The 12567-nt window shown below is 37.6% G+C and overlaps 1 protein-coding gene across 4 annotated transcripts in view; it reads right to left on the bottom strand.

The window, feature by feature from the left end:
• The window catches only part of ARID4B (AT-rich interaction domain 4B), a 143220-nt gene that overhangs the window by 17509 nt on the left and 113144 nt on the right, over nucleotides 1–12567 (bottom strand). For all 4 annotated transcript variants that reach the window (XM_055146801.1, XM_055146803.1, XM_055146804.1 and 1 more), the window contains 3 exons: nucleotides 8267–8351; nucleotides 6696–6894; nucleotides 749–1963 (listed from right to left, as the gene is read on the bottom strand). In XM_055146801.1, coding sequence (XP_055002776.1) covers nucleotides 749–1963; nucleotides 6696–6894; nucleotides 8267–8351 — 1499 coding nt within the window. The remainder of the gene's footprint in view (nucleotides 1–748; nucleotides 1964–6695; nucleotides 6895–8266; nucleotides 8352–12567) is intronic.

Raw genomic sequence — 12567 nt, 5'->3', positions numbered from 1 at the left:
CATCAGCGTGAAATGGTTTTTAAGAAAAACTATGACTGAAGTATAATTATGGCACTAATCAAAAAACTAATATTAATACTTTTGGAGAAAGTACTACTTTGAATTTCCACTTTTAACAACTCCACAGAAAATAAAGAGTATTACTGTAGTTTATTAACATATACATTGGTCTGTCAATTTGGAAGCTATGCATCTAAGAAAGCATCAAATTCCTTTACAAACTCACACAAGTTAGTCAGGCTTGAAAATCAGTTTGACACGGTTGTCTGAGGAAAGCAGTGCCTGGACAGTTGGTTGCTCCAAACCCCTACATACAGTATTTGGTTAAGGGTGGAGGGGTCTGTCAACAAATCAAAATGTTTGTGAGAAACTGCACATTACAATTGCAAAAAACAATGTTACAGAAATATATTTAATCTGCTCATCATGCTCTATAGTGAACTGGTGCCTAAGTTTTAATAGATGTGGATTTGGGTCTCGGTGCAATCTCTTGGCATGTGTTCTGTCTACTATAAACTGTGGTGGATGGCTAAAGCAAAGGAAACTAAGTCCTTTTCAAGCTTTTAAAAATAGATTTCACTAGTCGTTACTCAAATCATCTTTTAAATTTCAGTTTTTACCATGTCCACACAAGTACTTCACTTAAACACCTCATACTGTAACAAAAGATATTGCGAAACCACTTAATTGTGGGTGGGAGTGGGGGGGAAATCCCAAAGTAATGAAACAAGTATATTTTGCTCCTCACCTTTTTCAGGGTGCTCGGGTTCTGGCTGATTACTGCTGCTGGAGCTCACACTGGCATCAAAGCCTGCTGGGGAGCTGTTCCCTTCAGACTGTAGGTCTTGGAGTTCCCCTGCAACACTATCCACCTCAATTGTGCTGTCTGTTTCACTCTTGATACTCCGAACCTCTTCTTGGTTTGGGCCAAGTGGTTCTGATATTGTTACAGAGGACTGCTGCCGACTGGCTTCTGTTACAGTGACTGAGGAAGGCGACTCAGGTGTAGTAGGAGGGGTATTTAGCACTGAATTACTGCCACTACTTGGAAATTCTGCCTTTTTGTCAATGACTTCCACTGCTTTTTCTTCAGCAGGTTTACTATCAGCACTGGATGGTGGCAGTGGTATTTCGAGCTCAGCACTGGGAGAGCAGCTCTCCTCCTCCGCCACAGTCTGCAGTGACCCCTCTGTTGGGCCTTCCTCAGGCGCAGGATGAGGTGGAGAAGCTGCAGCCTCGGTGTCAGAGTCTGAGAAAAGCTCCTTCAGCGTTTTTTTAGGCCACTGTCCCTGAATACTTGACCAGACATCTTTTCTGTCTTTAACTCTACTATTCTGAAGTCTTTCATCAGAGTTATTCAAAAGTTTTATTCTTTTTTCTGCCACTTCAGAAAATCCTGAATAAAAACCAGTTGTCCGGAGAGACTTTCTTTTTTCTTCTAAACCATTATATTTCTTAGTTGGTGTACTCTTTGCTTTTGATTTTTCTTCTTCTTCTTCATCTGAAGAGCTGTTGCTACTGTTTTCTATACAAAGTGATTCTTTGTTCTTGGCCTTCTCTTCCTTTTTGCCAGGTGATCCTGTTTTTAAACACTCCTCAGCATTGCAATACCTTCTTTTACCACGCTTTACTTGTGGCTTTGAAGACTTATCAATGATGTCCTTCTTGACATCCTTTCTCTTTTTTGTGACTTCATCATCATCTTCATAATCAGTATCTTCAGATAATCCCTCTACATCTTTTCTTAAACTTTCAGGCGATTTTGAGACTGCTTTGGATATTATCAAATCTCCATGAACTTTGTTTTCTTCTAGCAAAGAACTATTTTGTTCTTCTTTTGAAATAAGATCACTTCTAGTGTGGGTCAAATGATCAATCTTGGATTCATCTTTGTCATTATTATCTATGTCTTGAACACTAGTCTCATCCTCCTGCTCACTGTCTTCGGCAGAACTCTCAGAAGCTAGAAAAGGAGAAAAGAAAAAACAACGAGTATGATTAGAACTCAAGTAATGCCTTCTCTGTCTCAGGCGTTTATATATTGGCTCTCATGCTTTACAGCCCCCTCGGTTGCCAGTTCTTGTCCGCACTTAATAGTTAACGACATCAATCTTTGGAAACTTAAGGTATTTACCCAATGATAAGTGCAAGTAGTTATACTGCTGTATACATTAGCCTAAACTCAATTTATGAAACTGTAAATATTAAAGCAGCGAATTTAAATTATTGTTTTGAGGCCCCCATACAGGAAGCTAATGCTGTTGCTGCTCAGGGGACTGTGAGATATGGATCCCAGATCTCCTGCATTAAAACAAAGCCTCCAGCCCTTAATCTTTTGTCTGGTTTCAGAAATGGATTTTGCCCCCCTGTGGTACCAGGGATCAAATCAGGGCCTCGTGCATGCAAAGCAAGTATTCTACATCTGAGCCACATTCCCTGCTATACATTTTATTGTCTATATATTACTTCTTCTGTTTGTTTTAAGGGGAGAGGGGGTGGCTACACCTGGTAGAGTTCAGGCTCTGTGCTTTGGAGCTGCTCCTGGTAGAGCTCAGAAGATTATATGCATGAAACCAGAGCAGTATGGGGGAGGGTAAGGAATTTGCCTTGCACACAGCAGACCTGGGCTTGATTCCCAGCACAACATATAGTAACTGGAGTACTTCTAGGAGTGGTTTCTGAGCACAGAAGTAAGCTGAAGTAAGCAATGAGCATCACTGAGTGTGGCCCCAAAACAAAACCAAACAAAAAAGGATTATATGCAATGCCAGATATTGAACCTAAATATCCTGAGTGCAAAATGTGCTAAGTTCAGAGAGCTACCTCTCTGATTTCTGTACATTATATCTTTATAAAGCAGATTATCAAAAAAGAAACTTCTCCAAATGTTTAAATAGAGTCAGGAGTTCTAAATTGTTCTAATCCCAAAGACTATAATCCCGTAAAATTACAGTCTGCATTTTCAATGCAGTAATGAGGTGGGAAGGTAGCTCAGGTTAGAACACTTGCCTTGCATGTGTGAGGCCCTGGGTTCAATCACTGGTACTGCAAAAAAAAAAAAAAAAAGAAGAAGAAGAAAAAGAAAAAGAAAAAAAATTTCAATGTAGTAATTAAAAGACTTTGTGATTTTGCATGTAGAAGGTCAGAGTTGCAGCTCAGGTACTACATGGTCCAAAGCACCAGTGAGCTCTGAGCCCAGAACCAGCAGTAAGTACCATCAGGTAAGGCAACGAAATGAAAAAAAAAATAAAATGTTTTTCCCTTTGGTTTTGTTTGGAGGCCACACCCAGAAGTGATCAGGGGATACTCCTGACTATATACTCAGGAATACTCCTAGCAGACTCAGATTGAACCTGTGTCTGCTGTGTGCAAGGCAAGCGCCCTATCTACTATAATATCAATCTGGTACTCAAAATGATAAATTAAAATTGAACTTTGTGTTCTCACAGATTATTCAAAAAACTTGTGACAACCAAAAAGATGGCTCAATATGCTAGAGTGCATCCTTTGTATACAAGAGGTCTAGGTTTGATCCTAGATATCACATGGTCCCCCAAGCACCACCAGGAGAGGCTCCCACATCACCAAGCTGGGAGCCGCTCCTCAAAACAAACACAAACTGGGGCTGGAGAGATAGCACAGCGGGTAGGGTGTTTGCCTTGCACGCGGCCGACCCGGGTTCAAATCCCAGCATCCCATATGGTCCCCTGAGCACGGCCAGGGGTAATTCCTGAGTGCAAAGCCAGGAGTAACCCCTGTGCATCTCCGGGTGTGACCCAAAAAGCAAAAAAAAAAAAAAAAAACAAAGTACTAAAAAAACCCTAAGATTTTCTGAACAATGGATTTCATTTTTTTAAACACTGAAGTATTTTTAAAACCCAAAGATTTTCTGAACAATGGATTTCATTTTTTTAAACACTGAAGTATTTTTAAATTTTTGGTTTGGGTTCATACCTGGTGGTGCTCAGGGTTTACTCCTAAGCTGCACTCAAGGACCATTCCTGATAGACTTAGGGTCCTAACGGTGTGCTGGGGATCAAGCCTAGGTTAGTTGTAAGCAAGGCAAGTACCTGCTGTACAATTCACTCTGGCCCTGGTTCTGTGAAAATATTAATCATCAGAGAAATAACTCTGTATTATCTTCATTATTTCTCTCAGTGAAGACTCCTCTGGTTTCCGTTTCCAACCTTTTTATGAGATCTTACCTTGACTATTCTTATTTAAGATCAATCTACTAAAAATTGCATTAGCAGGGTTTTATAAATAAATAAGCTTTCTTTTAGGTAACTTATTAGATTCTTATTTATTCATTTCTAATGTCAAAATGTAGAAAACTATTTTCTGAAGATATTCAGTATCCCTAAAGTATTGAGTCTTTGCTTACCCTCTTATTTAGTTCCCTGCCCACCTCAAGGGAATATATTTTGAGCTGTTTACATTTCATACTCGTAGGTGAAATAAATGTTTTCTTCACACACACGCGTAATTATGTATCTATTAATTTATAGCAACAATATTTTTAGAAAACTTGGAGGTGGAAGCTGGTTTTTTGGGTCATACGTGGCCCTGCTCAGGGCTGACCCCTGGCTCTGTGCTCAAGGATCACTCCAGGAAGGTGTGGGGTAACACATGGAATGCAGTACAATCTTTCTGACCCCCAGCAACAATCATTTTTAAGTGGAAATATCTAAGGACCCTGAATTTGATCTATAGCCAAAAATAAAACAAAATTAACAGAAAAAGAGCAAGCATAAAAAAGAGAACATTGGAAATGTTAAATCATATGGCAGTATGGTGCTCACTGCTGAACTGTTTGCAACAGGGAAGAGATTAAAGGATTCTTCTCTTTGGAATTATCTGTCTAAGAAAAAGGATCTGGGGCCAGAGTGACAGTTTGCCTTGCATGTGGCCCACCCAGGTTCAATTCCTGGCATTTCACATGGTTCTCTGAGCACAGGGCCAATACTAAGCCATGGGCATGTCTCTTTCTCTCTCTCTTTCTCCTCTCTCTCTCCTCTCTCTCTCTCTCTCTCTCTCTCTCTCTCTCTCTCTCTCTCTCTCTCTCTCTCTCTCACACACACACACACACACACACAAATCTAACACAAAAAGAAAAAAAAAGATCTGACAGTGGGGTTCAAAAATTATGCAAAGCTCTTGAAAAGTGAAAGCGTTCCAGAAGTCAATAACCATTATAGTAGAACATAAAATAGTAAAAGAATTCATCCATAATTATGGCTCAGTGATAAAACATCCATGGAAACATTTGAGTTCCAATTTCAAGTATCATTCCACAGTACCATGTGATCATAGGATCCGCTGATAAATCCTCAGTGCCAAAATTAAGTGTGCAAATCCCGGAGTGCTGCAGTGTAGTATGTAAGCAATTACAATACTAGCAAAGGAAGGGAATAAAACAGAATACTAGGAAATGAAAGATAAAATTGAAATAGCTTCCTGTGTGTATGTGTGGGGGGGGGGGGAGAGGGAGGGGTGGCACACCTGGTGATGCTCAGGACTTAATCCTAGCTTTTAATCCTAGCTTAGGGTTCACTTCTGGTGAAGCTCAAGAGACCATACGGGGTGCCTGGAATCAAACTGAGTTGGCCATATGCAAGACAAGATCACTACCAGTTGTACTATCTCTCCAGCTACTGAAGGTGAAATTTCTTTTCTTTTTTTTTTTTTTTTGCTTTTTGGGTCACACCTGGCAATGCACAGGGAACCATATGGGATGCTGGAAATCGAACCCCGGTCGGCCGCGTGTAAGGCAAACACCCTACCCGCTGTGCTATTGCTCCAGCCCCTGAAGGTGAAATTTCTAAAAAAACAAGGAAAAGGACAAAGAGAGGACCAGAGAGATAATTAGGTAGGGCACTTACCTGTGGTAAATCTGGGTTTAATCCCCAGCAACCCATATGGTTCCCTGAACCCACCACAAGTAATTCCTGAGTGTAGAGTCAAATAACCCCTGAGCACCACTGGTGTGGTCCCAAAATAAAAGAAAACCAAAAAGAGACAAAAGGAATAAAAGCATACTGTGTATAGTGCAGAACACACAATGTTGATATAAAATAAAAAAGCAAATAAAAAATACACTAAAATATGAAGCAGGAAACAATCTCATGTACCACATCCTCTTACTAGAGTTCAGATGGACCCAGAATGACTAGTTCAAGAAGTACTACATTGCTGGAATGAGCACTGAACTGTCAGGTCAACATACCCAAGAAAAGCACTGCTAGGAATGGCCTTTTATAAAGCAATGTTTGGGAGGCCACTTGGGGAGCACTCTCAACAAAAGAAAACCACTCGCAACAGAAAGATATGAGTTTCTAAATTAAAGTACAGAGCGCAGGGGATCTAATCCAGGACCTCACACATGTAAAGAATATATCCTACTACCTGAATCATACATTTGCCAGACATTTGGTTTTTGGTTTTGTTTTATTTTTTTCCTTTTTAGTGAGGATGCATTCACAACGAGAGGTGCTTAGGGGGCTACTTCAGGCTTTGTAGTAAGTGCTCTAAGGACAACTTGGAGATAGGAATCAAATGTAGGCCTCCCGCATGAAAAGAACGCACACAGTTCTTGAGCTATCTCTTAGGCCCCCAACTGAATTATCTCTATAGAATTTAATTTACAAAAAGAAAATCCAAATGCTTGTATGCGAAGGGATGCTTGTTATATTTACCTTGAAGTCCATTAAGGATAGAAGTGATTTCTATAGATTTAATATGAGCTGTTTCAGAGATCTTGGCATCAGTAAGATCCAGTTTGGATACCATTTCCGGAGATGGAGTAGTCTGAAATGGTGGTTTTGACAAGCGCCGAAGTTTACAGCTTTTAGGAGAATACTTTTCATCTTTGTCTTTTTCCTTATCTAATTTATGCTAGGTCAAGGGGGAAAAAGTTTCTTGTTAGTCATAATTTATCATAAATTATATATTTATAATACTGCTAAAAACTGGGCTGCAGCGATAGCACAGCGGTAGGGCGTTTGCCTTGCACGCAGCTGACCTGGGTTCGATTCTTCCGCCCCTCTTGGAGAGCCCGGCAAGCTAACAAGAGCATCTCTCACACAGCAGAGCCTGACAAGCTACCCGTGGCGTATTCGATATGCCAAAAACAGTAACAACAAGTCTAAAACTGGAGGCATTACTGGTACCCGCTCGAGCAAATCAACGAGCAAGGGATGACAGTGACAGTGACTGCTAAAAACTAACTGAACACTAAAGTTATATACTACAATATATTAAAATAGTGGCTTCCTAAGTATTCTCTCTCTTTTTGTGGTGTTAGGAATACAATCTAGGGCCTCTCACAAGGAAACCAAGTATTATCACATGCTGAGCTCGGTCCCCATCGCCCAGCTTAGTCTTTTGTTTGTGTTTCTGCTTGGAGGGCACATGGAAAGGTGGAGATCAGGTCAGCCATGTATTTGCAAGGCAAATACCCTACTCGCTGTACTATCGCTGTGGTCCCACAATTTTATATTTTAATATTGCTTTTTCCATCCCTACCTTAGAAATACTACTGCAAAATTTCCTTCAAAAATCAAGTGTGACCCAGATTATGTTAACTTCATACATACCAAATTCTAGTAACTATTAACAATGCTAAATATAGCATGATTTCTATTAAGGTATATCGCTCCTTCCTTTGACTAAGACAACTAAATTCCAGAAAAATTACGAAACCCAACTTATATACTAGTCAAAACATAAAGCCATTAAGAATAAAAATATTCTAAAATTCTGTTAATAGTCTATTTCCTAATAAGATATTTGCAAATTACAATATGAGTAAGAATAATGGTACATGAAAATAAAATTAATTTCCATTGGAGCTCATTAACAGATCATCCTGAAATCTATGTAGTACATAGGGGTCTTGTGAAGATCTTCTAAAACACTACATATTTATTCAGAAAAAAATTATGAAAAGTTGCAGACAGGGAGTCTTTTGCCTACAAACACCTCCTTTTCTTCGTCTAAGTAGTTCACACAGTTATTATAATAACGCATGGCCCCCACATGTGTTTATAACTCCTAGATACCAGAGGAAGTAAAAGAGTTTGAAATGATTAAGTGAAATAAGGTTAGTTGGCTTTAGACAATGTTGGAACCAAAAAAGTCTTCAAAATCAGTTTACATTTTTTAAAAACTGACAAAATTTTCTAACTCTATGAATACTAAAATTCACATATTAGGGTGAAAATGTCTTTAATTAAGAGCTATGACTTATAGCCAAATAAGCATTTACCTTTATTTTCTTCCGGTGTTTTATTTTGGGCACATTTTTATCAGCAGGTCTTACTATTTTATCTGCTTTAATCCATTCATCATATCTAAAATTAAAGAAAATTAATATAAATATTCAAGCATATACCATACCACAGAAGTAACCACCAATTAAAAAAAATTATAATCTTTTAGAATTGGAAAGGACCTTGGATATCCTTTAATTCAACTTCCAGGTTTGATGAATAAAGTTACCCAGGCTCAAAGTAAAGATGAACTGACTTGTCCAAGGACAGAATGTCAGCTATTGGCTGAGTCAAAATTAAAAAAGCAAGATCTCTGAACTCCAAAATTAAAACTCCCTACTTTGTACACTGAAGAGAAATTAAGTATGTACAGTAACTGTTAAGAGAAATCATATTACATTCTATAATTCTTAAATTTACTTCATTTTGTTGTTAAGCAGCAATTATCAATTTTTCCTACAGACCATTGGGCAGTTAATACACACCAGTTTCAAATAACACTGTATGATTTTTAAAAAGCATAGTGTTATAATTATGCACAATGTAAAATTGTCTAGAAAAAATATTTTAACATACAATACTAAAAATATCATTACAATGTCAAGTTTTTCAGCATGCTAAAATGCTTCCCATATGTACCCAAAGCTGAGAGCAGGCAGTTCATGATGGCATCTCCACTCCAATGTTGACCATCTACATGATTTTGATGGTATAATTTACTATGAGTACAACAGTTATTTGTTTAATCAAAAAAAGGTACAATGATTTATATTTATAAAACTGACCTGGCAGGGCCAGAGCAATAATACTGTGCGGTAAGGCACTAGTCTTGTATGCTGCCAATCCAGGTTTGAACCCCTGGCACCCCATATGGTCCTGAGCACTACCAGGAGTGATTCCTGACTGCATCGCCAGGGATAACACCTGAGCATCACTAAGTATGGCCCGAATATAAACAAAACAAAACCAACAAACAAATAACTCAGCTGGAAAAATATAAAAATGAATAATCTTTTACATTGAAAGTTTTATAAACTGATTGTGAAAATATCAGTGACATTTTCAACTCGAGAACAGTATTTCTCAAACCTTTTCTGACCATAGCCCCGCTTCCATCTCTGCTTTTCTGCTGTGGGCCTTCTAGTCTCAGATCATTCTCTCTCCCTTTTATATAATTTTCATCTGTAATATCATAAGGGCCCACTGGGGGCTAGTTGGCCTGAGTTGAGGAAGACCACTACAGAACATGAATCAAAAAAGAACTTCTAAATTAAAGTATATTACTAGAGGTAATGAATAAAAGCCCTAATTCAGGAAGTAAATGGCCTGATTATTACCTAGTATACCACTGACTTAGCATGAACCTTAACATGACAACTCCCAGGCAGAGTACCAGTGCTGGTACAAATTTGGTACAGAAAAACTGAGTTCAATCCCAGGAAAAGGGTTATGTTTGTATCTGGTGAAAGCTGATGAAGGCCACAGTGATAATCAGAGATGAGGAAGGAATAGAAAAGTTCTAACTGTCTTAAAATAATCTCAAGTATATGGTTCTGCTCACATAATTTGCAACAACAGACAGTTTATTCTGTATAAAGATTGTACATCCTATTTGGCTTTTTAGGAATTAAATATATAAGCACCTCAAAAAGTTTTAAATACTTTTTGGTATTTATACTGGCACAGCAGCACAATCTATGCAGCTATACTCCTTTGCTTTTCTCCATCAGTACTGGAAATTGCACTCATGGTACTTAAGAAAGCAATTTAGATCCTTACAAAAATTGAGGCAAAGGTGAAAAATCAACCAAAAATATCTCCATCCTTAGCCAAGTTGAATGTGAGCTATTAAAAGTTGCTCCAACTACTTCTGCTATTTGAATAGAAATCAATTATATACAGAGGAAACATGCTGTTTAAATTATCTTAGGAATAATGGAGTTAGAAAGAATATATAAAGAATATACAAAGTATACACAAACATATTCAGTAAGATAGAGGTTGAAGCCCACTGCCTGAGCTGTAGAATGTAGAAGTAGAATGAGCTGTAGAACACTACATGGTGACTACGTTTTCTGCCACCCAATTATAATGTATGGAATAAAGAAAGAGTATTGATTAAGCAGATAACAAAACTCTTTAGCTATCCTTACCACGATGCAATTATATGGTAACACAGCTCTATAAATATCAGCTAATGTTAGAACTTTTAAACTTCTTCCACTTTCTCAGTGCTTTTAGTTTGTTCAGGTAGTTGTTCTGGTATTTGTTCTGATACTATTTTCAGTCTTTTTATTTTCTTAATTAGATTTTTGCTTTGTATAAAATATAAGACGTATAGTAATAGATTTTAAGGCCAGGGAGATATTACAGTGGGCTGGGTGCTTGCCTTGCACACAGCTGACTCAGGTTTAATCCCTGGCACCACATATGGTCCCTACGCATGCCAGGAGTGATCCCTATGCACAGAGTCAGCAGTAAGTCCTGAGCACCATTGGGTGTGCCCACCCTCACCTCAAAATAGAATGAGAATACGCTTTACACATCTAGGAAAATAAAACATGGAAGCAAACTGACCTTGCAAGCATTAGTTTTACCAATATATATTGTACGGATACAGGAAACAGAAATGGATTACCTATCATATATGCCATGCCAAGTCTCATTCACAGTAACAGATCAACTGAAAAAAAAAGTCACTAAAAATGTGTGGTATGAACCAACTCAGGATGATGAGGAAAAAATTAGAAAATTTTTGGTGATGGGAATTTTTTTTCAAATTTCTTACCAAATAGATTAAGATAACTGATCAAAGATTAATAGCAAATAACTTCAAAACAAGGAGCCAGAGAGATACTGTAGTCATCTGCCTTGCACACTGACACTGGCTCAATCTCTGCATCATATTGTTCTTTTAGCACCATCAAGAGTAACACTTGAGTGCAGAGCCAGGAGTAAGTAGCTCTGGAGCACTGCTGGGTATGGCTCACTCCTCCCACCCCTGACCCACATTTTAATAAAGTTCAAAATAGCACTTTCATTCTGTGATTAACCTTGCAAGGAAAAAAAGATGATCAGAAAACAAAGTGACAGGGGTCAAAGAGATAGCATAGCGGGCTGGACACTTACTTGCCTTGAACATGGCCAACTAAGGTTCAATCCCCCACATCCCATATGGTTCCCCCAAGACTCATCAGAAATATACCAGAGTACAGAGCTAATAGTAAACCCTGAGCTCAGCAGGGTACAGCCCCCAAACAAAAATTAAAAATAAAGAAACTGATAGCTGCAACAGATGACTGCATTTTAAAAATAGAACATTTTTTCTTTCATATATAACTACTAATTAAAATATTATTCCAGTGTTCGAATTTACCAATACTTTTCAAAGAAAAGGAAGAGCAATAAATTTATATAAAAAATTCATAATCTTGTGTCCCCACCCAAATCAACAGTCCATAAGATGGAGTCCAGTTTCATTTTGATTTTACTAATATCACTTGATCTGTGCCCTGACTTATACAAATAAAAGAGCTGAACCAGATAATCTCTAACATAAAAAACTAAAGTACATGACTAGAAATATATGAGAGGCTTACTCTTTCGACAAATACTTCTTATGTACCTATTATGACAGGCTCTGTACTAAGCACTTAGATTCAGCAATAAATGTAAATAGCTCCTTATCTCAGGAGCTTATAACTTAATAGAGAAGACAACATAAAACAGCAATTATAGAGTGACAATACAAACCTCTGGACTTTCCATAAAAAAAGTCACAAATGTTTCAATTTTTGAAATGTATTAAGTATTTACGTAATCTAAAAGAACCATTCAGAGACCATTACATACTTGCTCTCACCAGAGAAAAGCTCAGTTCTAAAAAAAAAACTTTATGATTTATTATGAATGTGTTGGCAACTCATCTAGGAATCATCTAATACTAATAAAACTGGAAAAGAATGTTAGTTAAGTAGATAAAATACACAAACAGTTACAGTGTTCACATCAGTACCGACCAATTCCTAAATCCACCTAAGTCCCTTTCAAAGAAATATTAGCATTATAAGATATACCCAAAATACAAAATTAGCTTAAAAATAATTATATGCAGAATAAAACCGAACTGATTATATTCAAAATTTTTTAAATTATTACAAAACAATGAACATAACTAAATCTACCAAGTCAATTATATTCTCTATAATGAGTTCATTTAACAATTGCTGGATGACACATATTTTGTATCTTCCCCAACTATACACAAATAACTAATCTTTGTCATGTAGCTAAATTA

Source organism: Sorex araneus, chromosome 9 (genome assembly GCF_027595985.1).
Source record: "Sorex araneus isolate mSorAra2 chromosome 9, mSorAra2.pri, whole genome shotgun sequence".
Classification (NCBI taxonomy): Eukaryota; Metazoa; Chordata; class Mammalia; order Eulipotyphla; family Soricidae; genus Sorex; species Sorex araneus.
This window is presented reverse-complemented; position numbering and strand designations above follow the sequence as displayed.